This window comes from Diabrotica virgifera, chromosome 4 (assembly GCF_917563875.1).
Source record: "Diabrotica virgifera virgifera chromosome 4, PGI_DIABVI_V3a".
Taxonomy (NCBI): domain Eukaryota; kingdom Metazoa; phylum Arthropoda; class Insecta; order Coleoptera; family Chrysomelidae; genus Diabrotica; species Diabrotica virgifera.
The window spans coordinates 211,467,750-211,488,244 of record NC_065446.1 but is presented as its reverse complement, the minus strand read 5'-3'; the positions used below and the strand labels follow the sequence as shown (position 1 = coordinate 211,488,244).

Sequence of the window (20,495 nt, the reverse complement as noted above, 5' to 3'; positions counted from 1 at the left end):
AGTTTTGAAAATCGACTTCTTATAAAAACGAATGGTCAACTTCGGCCGGAGATAGGTACAAGAATGTGCTATAAAAAGCAAAAAGTCTAAATGTTGCTTTAAAGTTGAACAATATAAAAAACTGCGTGGTTGTGCGGATGTGGTAAACTACATTCTTTGTTTTGTTTTCCATGTTTAATATTTTCAGAGAATGAAACTATTTCTTCAGAGTGGACAAAAATGGGCGTTCGGAATTTATCTCATTTATCAACAAAAATTAAAAACACGAATCTTCCCAAATTCATTTAAAAAATGAATTGCAACTATCAGATATTGTAGGTCTGGATCCCGCGTATGAAAAAAAAGTTGATTAATAGCAAGCTGAAAATTTGTTAATAGCTTAAGGGTGTCTAGTCAGATAAACTTTGATATATGGGAACACTGGAACAGGGGCAGTTTTAATTATGGAACAGGTTAAAAATTTGGAACGGTCAGATCACGAAAACGGCACATTTATTTTGTCTGACAGAATAGACTTAAACTCTCCGAACAGAGATAAAACTCTCATGAAAAAATCAGACTGCTATTTATCACCTGTCATAATTCCTGTCATTTGACATATTCTACATGTTCCACTCATTAAAACGCACATTTGGTGATAAATAGCAGTCTGATTTTTGCATGAGAGTTTAATCTCTCTTCGGAGAGTTTAAGTCTGTTCTGTCGGACAAAATACATTTGCCGTTTTCGTGGTCTGACCGCTCCAAATTTTTAACCTGTTCCACAATTAAAACTTCCCCTGTTCCAGTGTTCCCATATATCAAAGTTTGTCCGACTAGACACCCTTAAGCTATTAACAAATTTTCAGCTTGCTATTAATGAACTTTTTTTTTCATACGCGGGATCCAGACCGTGGAAAATAATGCATTACTTAATCGAAATTAGTTACTTACAGATTTTATGTATACCTACCATTCATAAATAATAAAAAATGATTAATATTCCACATTTAAACGGGCGAAGCACTCACTATTGATATTTTTTTAACGAACGCTTATGCAATAAGTGAATATAATTTGGTGAGAACCAGGAAAGTATAATAGTTTCACTAATCCGCTTATTTCCCGCTGGGTTTTTTCCCCAAAAATTTTTTGCCTGTGTCGCAATTGCCCGCGGCTTTTATTCACCATTTCTATAATTACATTCCTTAATTGAACACCCTTTTTAAATTACCACAAGCCGCCACGGGTTGTACCTTTCTGTTGGGTACCACTACCGTTGAACAAACACCCGTATTCTCTATGCAATAGTCTAAACCAGTAACTCGACACAAAATAATCGCGAAATAATGTATTTTATCAAAACGCGAGTAGTAAAAAGTGAAAGAAGGCTTGGTGTGATATTTACAAACTTATGATATTGTTTGTTTATCATAATCCCTCTATAAATTTCCACTTGAACCAGCAACCTAAAAAACATACATTACCTATTAGTAATTTCATGTATGTACATCCCTTTATTGTACAACAATAATTTGTCCATACTTCCTCAATATATTTCTTGTCATTTAAAATGTGATTTTCGACCATTACTATTTGTGTGAAACTCTTAATCTCCATTACTAATGACCGGAATAATCAAAAACATATTCCTAGTAAACTAAAGAACTTCTGATCTCCACGTTTTATTAGAAATGCAATTTATCACCGGAAACATTATTTGCAAAGCGCCGAACACTTCCGTGAATGCGAGAAAGGAATGTATTATAACATGCAAACCTACCAACACCCACTTTCCGTTCCGCGAACCGCTTACGTTACCAGCTTGAGTGAGTAGTAAGTCATATTCAAAATATGAACATTTCAACTTCTCTGCTAATTTCGCATTCACACATCATCACTGGAGACATGAGCGTAGTTAATTAACATAAATAGAAGTTAGTTGTCATTACCACTCGTTTTGCGAGTGTGTGTTTTGAGTGTGTTTCGAGCTGGATTAGGTTTTGTATAAGTTGCATAAATGGAGATGCTGTTTTGATGCCTAACTCCCATTTCATTAAAAATAGAATTTTAAAGTTAACTTTATATGGTGGATTAACCTTTGCATTTTCCATTTGACGCATTCCTTGAACTTTGAAAAATAAATGCTAGAGTACTTAGAGTTCATAAAACAGTCGCCGAATTTATCATTCTATTTTTTTAAGACGTACCTTATTTATGTACATATATTATCAAAAAGAAAACATTTGAAAATTTCGTAAATTCTGCAAAACACAATCAGGAGCGATGCTGGCATCACGGTGGTCCATTCACAGGAAACCTTCTCACATGTCCTCTGGAAGTGCGGGGCATTAGCCTATCAGAGGTGGCAGATCCTGGGATTGTATGCAATCGAGCCAGGTGAGGAAGTTGCCTTTGAAGAGATTTGAGACTTTGTGTGAGGTCATAATGTTGCTGAACGATTAGTGCGATGCCACATGCGTTTTGACCGGATGCGTTTCCACCGCATCCAGTCAAAACGCTTAGTGTGACACGTTGGTCCGGTTGCGTTGGAAACGGATGCGTTTTGAGACATCGCGCATCGTTACGCGCTTTACAAACTGCACCAGACACAGACTAAACACATAGTGTGACAGGTCGGTGCGGTTGCGTTGGAAACGCATAATGTGACATCGCACTTAGACGTTCGGTGCGGCATCGGCAGGAGAAGCTTAGATTTGCATCCCCTGCTGACTTTAAAGCCGACGCCGCACTGCAGGACGCTAGATGGTCGCTTGGAGGGTGGAGTTTAAAGGTGGATGGTGGAGGGGCGCTGAATCCTGAACGCAGTGAAAGAGTGAAATGAAGTCAGAAGTCAGTATCCAACTGACTTCTGAGAAATCGTTTGTTTCATTTGGTACGTTACGTTTGGTTTGTTTTTTAGCATATCGTCCTATCTATCTATCTAATTAGCTTTATTCAGTCCATCTTTGGACATAGGCCTCCCCAATCCTTTTCCATTTTTCTTTGTCTGTCGCTACAGTTATCCACCTAGAGTCCACGTGCTTCTTGACATCATCTGCCCATCTCATTTGTGGCCTTCCTCTGCTTCGTTTATATTCTCACGGTCTCCAATTTATGAGAATTTTTGTCCGGCGAATCTCTATTTCAACTTTGCAACTTCTTGTCTAACATCCCTAACTTTGGTTTTCTCTCTTATCCACTCGTTTCTCTTTTTATCCAATAGTCTTATATGCAACATTTGTCTTTACATTGTTCTTTGCATTTTTTTTTATATTTTCCATGTTTACTTTTGTAAACGTCCACGTCTGGGAACCGTAAGGGAGAAGAGGGAGTACGCATTGATTGTATACCTTGGTCTTAAGATGTTGTGGATATCTTTTGTTTTTAAGGATGTAGCTTAGTTTTCCAAATGCCGCTCATGCCAGTCTAACTCGTCTTTTGATCTCTGCTGTTTGGTTTTCCTTGTTAAGTTTTATAATTTGTTCTATTTCATCTTGTCCGATACCCATTATGATGTCCTCATCTGTATTTGCTATGATTTTGGTCTTGCTGTAATTCATATTAAGGCCTATCTTTCCAGCTTCTATGTCCAGGTCTTTTATCATTTCAACTGCCATACGATAAATAAATAAAATAATTATCATTTCAAACAATCTTCTTTTTTATCGGTTATCAATACGATGTCATCGGCGTACCTTAGGTGATTCAAGCGTTGTCCACAAATTTTTATACCTTTTTTTTTTCCATTCTAATCTTTTAAAGATATCTTGCAGAGCCTGATTGAAAAGTTTCGGTGATATTGTGTCACCCTGTCTTACGCCTCTATTTATTTGATTTTGAAAAAAAATATGGTCCTATTAGAAGTAAAAGTCTCTAACTACACTTTTCCGAAAGTGGAGAAAAATCGACTTAAAAATACAATATGTTTTTTAAATTCACCTGACTTGAAATTTGGATTTTTTTAATGCAACTGCAAAGAATAAATAAAATGGATATTTTAAGCCATGTTTCGTCAAATAGTGGAACTGCTGGGTCCCAAATTGCTCTTCTTTTATACACAGCACTTATTACGAATTCCTCCATAGCCAGGCTACCCGGATGGAATATCAAACACGATTGATTTGGGTGGATGGACGCCTGGCGAACCACCGGATGGTTAAATGGTAGTGGGAGGCCACTGCGGCTACCGTCGTTTTGTTATTCGTGGTAGAAGTAGCTGGATGGTCGCCAGGCAGGTATCTACTATCCACCATCCTACCAAACTTCCTGCAGTGGGGCATCGGCTTAACAGATATGTGAGCTCGGTGCAGCCTGGGACCCAGAAACGCCGAAAAACAGGTTCTTATGGACCTGGTCCGTAGAACAGGGGTGATATCATGGACCCGTCGTAGGAGGTCTGAGTGTCTGAAAGGCTCATAAATGGGCCCTGCCCCGATGTATTATACCATATCATACCATACCATACCATACCATATGACATATAATACGCCATGGAAAATACCAACATAACTATTTCAGCTGATTTAGGGGCGTGAAAAGACACCGTCTTTAAGAATATCGGATAATGGATGGGGATAACGATCCTGCGCTTATTTAGAGTAGCTGTAAACAAAGTTAAATGGATCATCGTGATTACCACTGCGAGCACCAACAGAAGAAGAACCTACATGTCCTAGTCTTACTTTTTAAATTAATCGCTTATAGAGAAACTGCTTACATAAATATGTATTGAATTCTCAATGTGGTGTTTCACATGGCGGCGCAATAAGTAGGTACTTAGCCTCACCGCCCGATGACATCACTTCTCTCAAGACAAATCTGCTAGCGTGTAATAACTTCTTGTATCAAACGGTGATTCGATTCTTATTTTTAGAAGAAAATTCGCCGATGGCAACCGTCAGCAATTCGTTTAACCAGTTTCAACCTACGTATGCCGAAGCCACGCCTAGGTATCCAGATAATGACTATGACAGAGAATCACGCGACAAAATTTCACAATGTCGCAATGACCAATGACTGAAGGTATGCGAGATATCTGAGAGAGTATCTCAAAAGATAATGTGGGTCAACGTTTCACACACTAAGAATTTAGATGACATTCCAAATGGTAGCTCAAGCAAACAGTAACTTTCACATTACACGGTTCACCGAACGTTTCAACCGCCGTGTAACGAGAAAGGTTCCATATGATTGCTAGAGCCACTACTGGAATGTCATCCTGCATTGAAGTCACAGCACCTTCAAATTCTTAGCATGTGAAACGACGGTAAGTCGTTTTATAACCGCCGTCGGTACATGGATTTACTTTGGCCAGAATAGTGATGGTCACCGTTTTCTGGGATTCACAAGGTTTGATCTACTTCGACTACCTACGGAAGGGCAAAACGGTCACAGGGCACTATGCTGAATTATTGGTCCGATTGGACAACGTACCGGATCACCTCCGCTATAGCTGCTGCCAAATTGGTCGAATTGGGCTACTAACTGCTGAGTATCCTGCGTGTTCTCCATATTTGGCCCCGTGCAACTTCTTTTGGTTTCTATACTTGAAGAAGTCACTCGCTGGGCAGAAATTTAAGTAGAATGAGGAGGTCGTCGCCGCCACCGAAGCCTACTTTGCAAACTATTTTTCAGATGGGTAAAAGAAGTTAGAGCACCGCTGGGTCAAGTGTAATGAGCTAAAAGGAGACGGTGATATAACGTGTAGGGTTAATTTATACTGGATATCGTAAATACCATTATTACTCATTATATTTTGCCATTATTATAGTTGTGTTGAATTTCTGCAGTTTATTCTATTTATTTATTTATTACTATTATCCGATTTTGTAAAACCATTATAAACTTAATATAAAATAATTAGGAAAACATTTTTTTGTTTCCAAAAAAACATGCTTCTTTATCGATTCCGTCATCACAAAATTAAATGATAAAGTTAACATTGTCAGACACATACGTTCAGTTCACACATTATAGAACACAAATAACACTTGAGCTCATCGATTATTCCACAGCTGTTATTTTTATCGCTTATCTCCTCTATATGCATTTTCATGTAACATTTAGGGTAAGTACACTGAAAACGCCGGTTCGTATGTAGATTTTTATCTCATTCGATAGTGGAAATCATTTATAGTTTACTTTCTGTTTGGTTTTTCTGTTAGCTCTATTTAGATTGAGAATATTTGTTTGCCACGTAAGGTTTTTTGATTCTGGTATTTTTGGATTTCTCCTAAAATGGAGCGGTTTGAATGCATTTTAATTTTTATTGCTTAGTTTTTAATTATTAACGAGTAATAATTAAATAAAAAATGCCTATATGGGAAATGAAAATTTGTCTGCACGATGTACAGGTGAGGAGGTGGAATCTCAGGAGGAGATGTTGTCCGACTCCCAAACGCCACTGTATTCTGTCGTGAGTTAGTTCTTCATTTAGATTTCGAGGTTTGTGTCATATTCCAGGTTTGTGGTGGTCTTCCCCGTTTTTTAGGCAACTTTTCGTCGCCCATTCGGCTCACATCCCCATACCATATGAGCTGTTTTCTCTCAATATCCTCAAATTTAGTGCCCTCTATACCCATTTGTTGTTTTATTACTTCATTGCTTATTCTTTCGGCTCTTGATATTCTCATCGATCTTCTGATGGCATCCATTTCCGTGGCATCGACCTTTCTCTTATATTTCTCGGTTATTGTCCATGACTCGGCTCCATACACTAGGCTAGTTCTAACCATTGTCTTATATATGTTCCATTTGTTTTTCTTTGATATTCCTTTGATCCATAGAACTCCTTTTAGACAGGATATTCAATACGATCGAAGATGATGTCCAAGTATTTATGTATATTCATCACATGGATTTATTTTTGATTGTCGTCAATATCGAGCCCTTCTGCTTCAGCGCCAATTGAGAGGTATTTTGCCTTTTCTAAATTGAGGTGAAATCTAAAGCAAAGAAAATATACAAAAATAATTAAATTTATCGTTATCATTTCTCTAATAGAAAGGAATATTGCTCATAGAAGTATGTGCATGTTATAATTCTATGGAAGAATGTTATGAAAACCTGTTATGAAAGCATTTGCCAAATATCTAACGTTTATAGATTTGATTTAGAATATCACAATCCAATCACAATTTCGCATTATTTATTCTTCTTTAAGTACCGTGCCCAAATTTTAAGCGTGGGTAGCTTCCATGACAATCTGCCGATATCGTTCTCGATCTTGTGCGGCATGTAATAGTTGATCTGCTGATAAGCCAGTCCATTGACGAAGGTTTCGGAGCCATGAAAATTTCTTCCTACCAATTCCGCTCTTTCCGTCGATTTTTCCGTTAAGTATAAACTGCAGCATCCTGTATCTGCTACCTCTCATTATAGTGGGGTTTCACACTGAAGGTTTTCACCTCCGATTTCGTTGAACCTCGATCGATTTTCAAGAAAATTTGTTAGTAGTTAGAAGATACCTTAAGCAACAAAGGTGACATGATGCCAACTTGCGCTTTTACCCTGGAGGTGGATGCCACACTCTCTCGGGGGTGAAAATTATTTTATTAAAAATGTTACAAAAATCGATAGAGGGACAAATTCTAAAGAAAATTTGTTATATAAAGTTATTAATATAAATCAATACTTTTTAATTTATTAGAGATCAAAAATTTGATTTTTTCGTAAAAAAATGCATGTTTTAAAGCTGTTTTCACGTATAACCCGAAAACTATAAACTTTTACAAAAAAAATATAATTATCAAAATTAAAGATAATTAAAAAATTAAATACACTCTTTACTTAAAGAACTAAATTGATGTTAGTTCAAAGTGAGTTAGGGGTAATTGAATGTATTTTTTTTTTCGACTCGAGTACTCACATCTAATTATTCAAGCCTATATAACGGGACAACAATGCATTTTGTAAAATATCTGCTAAACACTTGTCACAGTACTTTGTAATACCTATCAAATGAACTATAGAAAAATTTATTAGCATCAACATTAAGCAAGTTATATGAAAATAAGAGAACCCTCTCGATTTTTTTAGGAAAAAGTGAAAAATTAAACATACGCCATTTCCATAAAAATTAAAATTCATAGTAATCCTTTACAGTAATTTCTTTACATTAGCATAAGTAATGATTTTAACGGTTTTGATTGGTTTAGAACGCATATTTTTGAAAGAAAGGTATAATTTAAAAAAATCAGAATTTTTAATATTATCCTAATTTTCATATTCTTTTGATAATAACCTCAAAAATACTCAATATACGTAAAAAATGATACATAAGTAAATTTTAGCTTGTTCTGTATCAAATATTTTACCTGTTTTACTATTTCTGTAGGGTAAAAAATACCCGAGATATAAACGTTTAACGCTTAAATTTTGCTGCGAGGACCATGTAACCGGGGCCATTTCACCTTTTATTTTTAAAAAAGTAAGGGGTCTAAAAGACTAAATTTAACGTAATTTAATAGCACTTGGAATTATCTTTCAAACGGTTTTTAATAAGAGAACCTGATATTATAAAAATTAACGGAGTTATTTAAAAAAAGCAATAATATTTTTTGGAAAAATTAAAAAAAATAAATTTTGAAAAAATTTTGAAGCGTACATTTTAATGCTATCAACTTATTCGGGGACTCATTTGATAGATATTTCTAAGTACTTTGAAAAATGTTTTGTAAGTTTATGTTATAAAATGTATCATTTTCCCGTTATTTAAGCTTGAATATTTAGATTTGGGTACTCGCCGAAAAAGATATATATTTAATTACCTATAACTCACTTCTAGTTAACACTAAATGGTTTTTATAGTATGGTGTTTATTTTATTTTTTATTAGCTTCAATTTTGGTAATAATAACGTTTTTGTAGAAACTTATAGTTTTTGAGTTATTTATAAAAAAATCGGTTAAAAATATGCATTTTTCTAACGAAAAATTAAAATCTTTGATCTTTAATAACTCAAAAAGTTTTGTTTTATTTTAATAACTTTATATAACAAATCTTGCTTAGAAGTTGTCCTTCTATCGAATTATGGGATTATTATAAAAAAAATTATTCCCCCCCCCCCCAGAAGAGGTGGCATCCATCCCCAGGGTAAAAGCGCAAGTTGGAACCATGTCACCTTTGTTCCTTGAGATAACTTCTAACCACTCACCAATTTTCGTACAAAGAGATAGAGGTTCAACGCAATCGGAGGTAATAGCTCATACTTTCAGTAACTACACTATTATATGCCCGTGATATTCAACTTTTCTCTTTTTTTTTCATCTTGATTAAGCCACCTTCCCTTAACCTACTATTTTTTTAAGACTTCTCAATTTGAAGTGCGTTGAACCCAAGATATTCGTATTATATATTACAGTCTAATTAGTCGATGTTCCAAATCCTAGCATCCTCCCTCCTCATTTCTTGAGCCCTTGGTTGCGATCCTGTGTAAGATGGACGGCTTCATGTAGATATTTTCCCACCAGAGCCTTTATTTGGTCTGTCCATTTTGTTGGAGATTTTCCTCTTGGTCTTCGGCCTTCCACCTTTTCTTCTATTACCAATAGTTTCATGGTCCTTGTTCTTCTGGTTATGTGGCTGACAGAGTTTAGGTATGATCAGTTTACTTTTTTTAAAAAACTCGTCTTTTATATTATGAACCTATTCCAGGATTGACAGGTTAGTTCTGTATTATGCCCAGCACACGTGTAGAATTCTTTTATGGACTCCCAATTTGTTTGAGAGTCCACGATTCAGCTGCATAATATGTAGTAATAGGAAAAATAAGAACATTGACCAACCTGAGCTTAGTATTTCTTATTATTGTTCTACCTTTTCCTATTTTAACTAATTTATCTGTTGAGGTTAGGGCCATTGCAAGTCTACGCTTGATTTCTGCAGAGCAATCACCATTGTTGGCGATTTAACAAAATCAACAAAAATAACAAACAAAAACTTTTAAGGGGTAAAGGCCGTTTTGTTTTAATTTTATTCAGAGTTGGACCACTATCTACAGATAGCTATTTCTGCATATTATGCTTCATTAGTGTAGCTATGCAGTCCCAACTCTGAAACAAAAATCAACAAGCCTACCTTTTAAGGGAAATCACCGCGATGCAGTAATTCCACCTTTGAGAAGCAAAACAGCGACATCTCTAGTAAAACTAGGAAGACGACGAAAAGACTCAGATGCAAAGTTTACTGTAATAAAACAATTAAAATAATTGAAATAAAATATTAAACAGTATTTTAAATCCAAGACTTTTCGACGAAAGAAACTGCTTTCTGGTTACATCCTGAATCTCCGGCTTTATAAGCACATCTAGGAAAAAGTGCCGAAAGACAGTTTCGAGTACTTAAAAATCTGAGTAAAGAAGAAAAAGGGGGAAAGGAAGTTTTGTTTTAATTTGATTCAGAGTTGGACCACCATCTACAGATAGCTATTTCTGCATCTTATTCTTCATCAGTGTAGCTATGCAGTCCCAGTTCTGAAACAAAAATCAACAAGCCTGCCTTTTAAGGGAAATCACCGTGATGCAGTAATTCCACCTTTAAGAAGCAAAACAGCGATCTCTAGTAAAACTAGGAAGACGATGAAAAGACCCAGATGCAAAGTTTACTGTAATAAAACAATTAAAATTATTGAAATAAAACAATAAACAATATTTTAAATCCAAGACTTTTCGTCGAAAGAAACTAATTTCTGGTTACATCCTGAATCTCCGGCTTTATAAGCACGGAGACGACAAATATGGAAGAAAGTAGAAAGGACAACGGTCACGTATCTACTTTCCTTTCGTCTATGAAAAAGTGCCGAAAAACTTTTAAATTTCTTTTAATTGGCAACACGCACTTGATAATCAAAACTTACGGATGGTGGTCCGATAGGATCGAAAACATTTTGGTTCAATTTTTTCATTCAAATATACCTTCAAGTTTTTATACTTCCTTTTTATTTTATAACACGGTATGCGGCAAAATAAACAGTATTGAAATTTGTATTGAAATTTTTATGTGTCACACGCCGAATCGTAGTGGGTTTCCAAACGTCGCGTCGTTAAAACATACGTGGATGTCGGGTTAATGTTAGGTGCTTTAAGATGGTTCCCAGTTTTGCATAAAAAAATGTATCGTTTTTTTAATGTAATTATGTTTATTTACAATCTACATCATTAAAAGAGTATTAAGTAAATTTGTTCCATGTTTTTGGGCATGAAAAACAGACTTCCAATGATGTCTCATCTTATTCTACTTATGTTTAAGTTTTAAAATAGGTCCTGAGGCCAGGTTCTATCTAGTCTCCTTGTGGCAGGGCCATTATGGAATAATTCCCTTACTAACTCATTGTCATGGTGAAGGGTACGCTCGTTTTGTGGTTCCGAGGCTCGATGGATTTCTTCTCTGATGAAAGGTATATTTAAGTCTTCGTGAAGTGTTTGATTAGTTATATACCATGGTGCATCCACTATTTATCTTAGAACTTTAGACTGAAATCTTTGGATGATATTCAGTGATGTTGACTTTGCACAGCCCCAGAGGTGTAGTCCGTAGTACCAAATAGGTTTGAGTATTGCTTTATACAGACAAGTTTGTTTTGGATGTTGAGTTTTGATCTGCGTCCAAGGAGCCAATACATTTGCCGAAATTTCAAGTCTAGTTGTCTTCTTTTGGTCTGTATATGTTTTTTCCAAGTAAGACGTTGGTCAAGATGGAGGACAAGGTACTTAGCGTCTGTTACTGTTGGTATTCGTACATTTTCCATTCTTACAAGTGGGCATGTGTTGTGGCGGTTTGTAAACGTTATTTGAGATGATTTTGTTTTATTTACTTTTGTTCGCCATTTTGTGTACCATTCACTGAGTATGTCCAGATGGTGTTGCAGGTCTGGTGAGGCTTGTATATGATCTTCATTTACAGCTAGTATTGGTACGTCATCAGCAAAGGAAGCGATCGTCGTATTATGAGACTCTGGTATATCGGCTGTGTAGAGTGAGAAAAGCAGCGGCCCGAGAACACTACCTTGCGGAACTCCGGAGTTAATAGGACAGAGGCTGGATTATTGGTCTTTGAATTTTACTGAGAAATATCTATTTGATATGTTGGATTTGATTAGGAGGAAATAGTTACTAGATAGTGTTAATTTTACTTTGTAAAGTAGACCTCTGTGCCAAACTTTGTCAAACGCTTGTGAGATATCTAGGAATACAGTGTTGCAGTATTTCTTTTCTTCGAGAGTTTTTGCTCTAAAAATATATCGTGAAGTCCTATTTTCGCTCATACGGAAAAGGTCACGAAAACGGTCCAAGCTTAAAATCAAAAATGGTTTCAGCAGGGCAGGGCAACCCTCTCACACGGCCAGGGAGTCTCTTCGAATACTGAGCGATCATTTTTGGAGATCTCCACTGACCAGCCCTAACGCCAGCTGATGAGTACACATGGGGAATGCTGAAGGAGGCAGACCGATCCATCGTCTGACATTCCGGAATTGTGGACTAGAATTAAATATTTTTCGTGCCAAATGGCGTTTTTAACATCTGCTTTATCGGGAGCATTGTCGTGAATAATAATTGCAAGGCTATAATCATGTATACGTGGGACGTGGCACGGCAAAACAACGACAAGTGGACAAGAAACATTGTTCATTGGAAACCACGCGAACATAGTCGTAGTAAAGGAAGACCACAAAAACGATGGCTAGACGACATCAAAGCCAAAGTAGCGAGAAACTGGCACCTAATTCCACAAAATAGAGAAGAGTGGAGAGCTCATGAGGAGGCTTTTGTCCAGGAGTGGATGCAAACCGGCCGAAGAAAAAGAAGAAGAAGAAGAAGAAGAAGAAGAAAAAGAAGAAGAAGATGTGTATACTCAATATATAAATAATCATAAACATTACAATATAGTCTAAGAGCTAGTGAACCCTCCGACTAACGGTCGTCCTGTAAGGCTAGAAATTTGTATAGTGATAATTCATAGCACACCAAGGCTAAAAACCATGACCTGGCAGGCATCAACCGTGCACGTGTATCTACCAGGTGAATCGAAAAGTGCATAGTTTGGGGGAAAAATAAACTTTCTCCTGTAAAATTTAAATTTAAGTATGTGTTTGAGTAAGTCATTTAGAAGAAATGTGTAGAATGACAGGCGATTCTGAAGAGCACATGACCTTGCCAGGCGAGGAGAAAGATTTGGGGTTTTTCCTAAATTTGTTTTTTTTAATCGAAAAAAGATTTTTAAATTTTTTGAAACATTCCAAACAGAAAAGTTTTCTAAAAATTTTTCTCTTAGGTTAATAGTTTTTGTTAAATAAGCGATTAAAAATTTTGAAAATTGCGAAACACCCTACGGATAGGACGGGGGACAACTTTAAAGTCTTAAATAGCAACCTTGTGCAACAACTAATTCTACGTAAACAAGCTGTATTCACTACCATAAAATATGTCTACAGACTTCTGAAACTACACTCACTTCTGAAGCTGTATTTGTTTTTGTGCGACTCCAGAGCCATCTGCGAATGGGAAAAATTGAGATAAAGCTCTTTTACTTTTTTCAGCAAAAGATTGGTTTCTATTGAAGATTTTAAATTTGCCCCCGCACCACCCAAAGAAGTGGTATCGGAGGGTCGACTTTAATGCCATTCAATAGCTTTTTAAAAAATAATAAACAATTGTTTTTGGTGTTTCAGTTAGAAGTGTATTTTTCCACATACCTGACCGTTTCCGGATAAATTGTTTTTCCGATTATAGCGCCATCTACCAACAGTTCGACAGAAATATTTTCAATAAAAATTACTTGTTTTATAATGGGAAATCCAAATCTGTAGGTAATAAAAAAAATTGAGGTTGCCGTTTAAGATTTTAAAGTTGCCAACGCCACACAGGTCACAAAGGTGGAGGGGCTGGTTTAGTGTATCTAATTGGATAGATTTTTGAAAAATTTTGGTTTTTTACGTTTTTTAGTCCGTTGTGAAAGAAGAAGTAAAAATAATTCAATTTTCTTAAAATTGTATAAAATAATGAGTTTAAATCCAGGAAATGGCTCTCTAGTTTACAAATATGTTTATGTATAAGAATGATATTTTACTGTAAAAATAACTAACAAAATTAACCTTAAATATACAAACAAAATAATTAAAAAAAATTTATTGAAAAATCCTTAATAAAATGTAGAAATTTATTAAAAAAGCCTCAAAGGGCAAGATCTAAATCACCAAACGTTTTAGATCTACATAGATCATCATCAGTACTGATACAGGCAAATCACATGCTGAGTCACCAAAAATACGTGGGTAAAAACCCTTTAAATGTTAACAAAATATGTTACAGTTACACTATTATTAAAAAATACAAGTGATGGATAAAATACGTATGGATATAGCCTTTGGCATCTTATGACTCTCCACAAGACACGTGGGTTACTTGTTCGAAGGTAGTATGTCTTTATATTACATCTGGTGGGGTCTAGGACGTTTCATCGCCGCCGTTTCGATGCCGCCAGTTCGATGCCGATGCCGGCCGATTCATCGCCAGTCAATTAATCGCTATCTAATATATTTCCGAATTTTCGACAGTTACAATTATTAGTTATTTTTAGTATTAATTAGGAATTCTAGGAAATGCGAGATATGACGGCGATGAAATGGACTGGCGATGAACCGGCGGCATCGAAACGGCCGGCGATGAACCGGAGGCATCGAAACGTCCCATTCCGCATCTGGTGGGTCCTACCCACAGTCTTCAAATTCAACCCAGGTGCCTCGTGGGGAGTCATAAGATGCCGAAGGCCATATCCATACGGATTTTTATCCATCACTTCGATTTATTAATTATAATGTAATTCTAACATATTTTGTTAAAATTTAAAGGGTATTTGCCCATGTATTTTTGGTAGCTCAGTATGTTATTTGCCTGTATCAGCACTAATGTAGATGTAGATGTAGACCGAAAACGTTATGAGATTGACATATGGCCTGCTGAGGATTTTTTTTAATAAATATATACCTTTTATAAAGAATTTTACATACATTTTTATGCTTAATGGTATACAACCAGCTACAGGAAAATTTTTCCTTGTGGATTTTTTAAAAATAATTTGAGCTGTTTACTGGTATATCAAAAGATCCTTGGATATCCTTTATTGTAAAATTTATTAATATATCAAAATATTGTTAATAATGTAAACGTAAATGAAAAAAAGGGTAACATACCTCCGCGGTTTTCACTGTCCGCTGGCTTTACTTGGATGGGGCGGTTCATCTGAAAACAAATAAATATATAATTAGTCTCTTTGTTTAAATCGCCATTTCTTTGCTTTTATGTTTGTGTGGGATGGTTATCTACAGTTATATTTCTTCAAATTTTATCCCCAGTTTTATACTCTACCCGGTAATATGACCCGTATGTGCGCCTATGGAGAATATAAAATTCTTAATTGCATGTCAAAAAATGCTCAATAACTATCACTTAAAACCTTTCAAATTTCATTTGCATATCTCAACCGGTTTTGGAGCAATTAATAAATGGTCAGTTTCCAAGAAAATATTCATCATCTTGTATTTCGTAAACGAAGCATTTGCGGACATGTTACCCCTTAAAATTTGTCGCACTTATTTAGACACCCTGTATTTATGAAGAGCATGGCTAGTTGTTAAAGTACATAACTTTTTTATTATCCAACATAAGCGAATAAATCAAAAGGAAGCTGGAGACTACAGTTGGGTTTTAATTTCAGTATTTTATATATTCTAGAATATTCCACAGTGTGTGGTGAACTTTGAGAAAAAAAACACAGTTTGATTGGTACACCCGGTATATAATGACAGTTTTCCTGTCTAGCAACAATATTATTACAGCGATATTGTTAAATAATAAAGCTATAACATATTAAAATATTTAAACTGGACTCAAAATTTAAACTGGACAACAGGTTTATGAAATCTAGACAAGTAAAATATAATTTACAATATGCTAAATAATGAAAACATAGAGAAACAGTTCCAGTTACATATAAAAGAAACCCTAGAACAAACCTGGGCAGTCGACCAGTCAAGCACGGAAATGTGGAACAACTGCAAGGAGGCTCTGAAATTAGCAGCCGAAAGCACATTGGGAATATCCCGAACCCAAGAAATAAACGACTGGTTCGACCAAGACTGCAAAAAAAATAACAGATGAGAAGAACGAGGCATTTAGGATCATGCAACCACTAGGACAACAATAGATAGATACAAAAACTTAAGGAGAGAGGAAAAGACACCGAAAAAAGAAACGAGACTCGGAAAATGACATATTATCAGAACGGCTCGAAAGCCATATGAGTCACGGAGAAACAAGAAAGTTCTATAATCAAGAAAATATTATTAGACAAGAGTTCAAACCGAGAGTCAACTATTTTGTAATGATAAGGAAGGTAACTTACTTACCAACAAAGAGGATATCCTGTTACGATGTGTAGAGCACTTTCGAGAGTTGCTGGAAGGGGAACCTACTAAAAATATAGAGCTGGAATATCGAAATGAGGAACTCGTGGAACCTCCTCGGCAGAAGAAGTAAAAATATCTATAGAAAAACTAAGAAATGACAAATCCTCAGGCAGCGATGGCATCCCAGCAGTGTTATTTAAGTACGGTGCAGAGCAGCTCACCAAGGTGATGCGAGAAATTGTTTGTAAAATTTGGTCTGAGGAGCAAATGCCTGAAGAGTGGAGCTGAGGCTTAATATGCCCCTTACACAAAAAGGGAAACCAGCTGGAATGCATTAATTACCGCGGAATAACTCTCCTAAATACAGCATACACGATATTGTCAAACATTTTGCACGAGAGATTGAAGCCTTATACCGAATCGTTTCTATGAGAATATCAGGCAGGATTCAGCCGTGGACGTTCAACCATTAACCAGATCTTTACACTACGACAGATCCTGGAAAAAGCGCAAGAGTTTAACATAGATATGTAGAATATGTACCATATTTTTGTCGATTCTAAAGCATATGACAGTGTCTTAAGACCAAGTCTCTAAAACGCTATGAATGAGTTAGGAATTCCAAAAAACTCATATGTATGATAAAAGTGACAATGGCGAAGATGATATCAGCAGTAAAAATTCAAAACGCCTCGTCAACCCTATTTGAAATGCACAGGGGTTGAGGCAGGGAGATGCGCTGGCGTGTCAACTTTTTAATGAAGCATTGGAAAAATTCGTACGAGAAGATGATTTAGATAGCAGGGGAACAATATTAATAGATCAGTCAATTATAACAAGAACCAGAGCGAGAACTGCGGAAATCCTAACAGAGCTAGTAGCAGCAGCAGAACGAATGGGGTTACAAATAAATCGAAATAAAACCAAATTCATGGCGACTAACACAAACACAAGAGCTGGAAATGTTGACGCAGATCTAATCATCAATAACATCGGTTAACATATCTAGGGACATCGGTTAACCCCAATAATAACACATCTGAGGAAAGAAAAAGGCGAATAATAATTGCAAACAGGTGTAATCATGGTCTATCGAAGTACTTATCTAACAAACGTCTGTCTCAAAAAACTCGTATAAGGCTGTATAGAACATTGATAGTCCCCATTCTCACATATGGATCAGAGGTACGGACGCTAAGTAAAACAGATGAATCCGCTCTATCGATTTTTGAATGAAAGGTGCTACGCAAGATATTCGGAGAGGTCTGTGAGAACGGAATATGGACGCGTAGATATAACTTTGAACTGCAGAATATCTACAAGCATATGTTTGGTGGAAAAGATATTATCACTATAATTAAGCGAAACCGCCTGCAGTCGGCACGACATGTAGCCCGGGCCCCTGAATCAAACAAGATAAAAAAGATTTTAACAGCGCAACCCGTGGGAATGAGAAGACGGGGTAGACCAAAGCTGAGATGGGTGTACAGGGTAACACAAGATGCCGAGAAGATCGGAGTCGGCAACTGGAAAATGCAAGCAAGGGACAGAACAGAATGGCGTAGAAAGCTTGTGAAGGTCGAGGCCCTATAAGGGCTGTAGCACCAAGACGATGATGATGAGGTTTAGGAAATTCGAGACATCAAAAATGATCAATTTTGTGTGTGGTCCGTTTTCTCTGTCGCGCAGTGTACACACAAGAACCATACTGTTTCTAACGTTTGAATTTGAAACAGAGTGTAGAAGTGTAGACTTTTTTAGCGTTTTAGAAGTGTAGCCTTTTTTAGCGGTGCTCTATTGGACCTTTTTACTTAAATTTAATAATTATTTGTTTGTTAATTATTTTATTCAATTCTGCTACACATACATATCGATGAGAAAATTTCAATAGTGAATTCTTTGTGACAACCTATAAATATCTTAACCCTTACCCTCCTTCTGTTGAAAAGTTACTACAAAGAAACAATTTAATTTTAATTACCCTATAATTTTTCGTTCATTAAAACTGCAATAAATCCCAGATATAATAAACAAAAACAAGTTAAATCTTCGCTCCAAAGTGTAGTTTACTTTCTTAATTATCTCAAAAAGTCATCAAAGCTTAGATGAATTACAGCTTTAAAAGTGGGCTCATCTTTCGTGGATTTTGCTAAAGCAATTTATAAAAGCACTTTTAAAATATTTGTGAATAAACTAAGCAGTATGCTAAATCAGACTTGAGTAAACTTTGTAACTTTTCCAGGCAAAATGTTTTCCCAATTTTCTTCCAAGCTGGAAATAACGAGATCCGGAGAGGACTTGGGTAAAGATTAGTTGTTTTCACAAATTTGCTTTTCTAAATACGGAATAGATCTTACCGACCATTGTTTGATATATGCTTTCTTATTATGTCGATTGTAATTTTTCAAAAGTTTTTACTAAAGAAACTTAATATTTATCTGGAAAATCAGACAATTACAGCGGTACGTCTAGGTCTTACTGACATATTGTTCATCTACTAAAAGAAGGATACTATAAAAAAGATATTTAATTACCCTATTTTTACCTGTAGCGATTTAAACGAAAAAACTGCCATTTTTGATTATTTGTTAATAACTGAAATTCTCGTCCGAACTGTGACGGGCATTTTTGTATTTATAATGTATTAGGTATAGAGTACCCAAAAAACCCATTTGCAACCTGGCTGCTCAAGTGTCCCGAACATGGTATATTTTTGCCTTATTTCCCTGGAGTATAGGCACTATATGTATATTGGCACAAAATATTGGCACAAAATATAGATATTATGTGCAATTATTAAAGTGTAAAGGAAACAAAACCTAACAAACTGGCCTATTTTGTACACACACCCAAACTTAAGGAATCATCTGATATTTTTTAATATTTCGTGCGAATTTTCAAAAACAAACACACGAAGTCGAACAATATTTATTTTAAAGCAATTTAATAACAAATACATAACAATTAAATGAAACAATATAATATTTAACAAACAAATTAAAAGTAGTTGTTTTAAAGTCAATAGCATACAAAATTTCAATATAAAACGAATAAGGTTTAAATTGTTTTTATTTATTTATTTTATATTTTGTGTAGTCAGTGTTATCACCTCTAGTCCTAATACAAGCTTCAGTTTGCGTGGGCAAGCTCCTAATCAAATTATCAGCATTTTGTTGTGGTAGGTGCTCCATCCTTTAAGAGCAGTTTGTACTAGCCGTGCGTTGTTTTGTGGATTATCCCGGCGAGCTCTAATTTTTATTTTAAGCATATCCCACAAATACTCTATAGGATTAAGCTCGGGTGAGCAAGCAGGCCACTCCAAACAAGGGATAGCTTCAGCTTCAATGATGTCTGTAGTCACTCTAATGTAGGGTGACCGAACGTCCCGTAAAAACGGGATTGTTCGAAAAGTCCCGAAAAAGTATCTCGGGACGCCTAAATGTCCCGTATTTGCGTTGGGTTGAGTTTTTGTATCTGACTATATTTTCTCTCTTTAATTTTTCTTCAATTTCTGTATTTGTTTTCATTCTTATTTCTTCCTCTCTTGTTACATTGTGGCCCAGTATTGTTCTCATTATTTTTCTTTCAAATTTCAGAAGGCTATCTTCCTCTTTCTTGTTAATCGTCGTTGTTTCCATCCCATATGTAACACCAAGTCTTACTAAGGTCTTATATAGGTTCATATTATACTTAGAGTCTTGCTTCTCAGCAGATTTCTACCATGTAGATCAGAGGTTCCCAAACTACTTTTTCTCGTAGACCAATTTAAAAAATTTACTGGTTTCGGTGGACCCCCAGCAGAAGTGGTATTTCGTAGCTGTGCACGTTAGTGGCGGGTCTACAAAATTGCCTGGGGGTGGGGGAACTTGGATGGAAAAAAATAAGACATTAATGAAGGTCGAACCGTCTTTTTCTTCTTTTTTTTTTCTCAAAATGTCATTCCAAACGATTTTACAGTGATTTGGAATTTATTTAAACTTTGCATTTTTTATCGTGAAGTATCAATGGTAAAAATAATGCTTTAATAGAAGGGACTCAAAAATGTGATTATTAGGCATTATAACAAGTTTCTTTATTTAAAACATGTTTTTGATCAAATTTTAGGGTAGAAAA

The 20,495-nt window shown here is 35.8% G+C and overlaps 1 protein-coding gene across 1 annotated transcript in view; it reads right to left on the bottom strand.

Moving 5' to 3' along the window:
* The window catches only part of LOC114346825 (CUGBP Elav-like family member 4), a 686,200-nt gene that overhangs the window by 561,713 nt on the left and 103,992 nt on the right, over positions 1–20,495 (bottom strand). Inside the window, exon 2 of the mRNA XM_028297581.2 lies at positions 15,168–15,216. Within this exon, the coding sequence (XP_028153382.1) occupies positions 15,168–15,216 (49 nt within the window). The remainder of the gene's footprint in view (positions 1–15,167; positions 15,217–20,495) is intronic.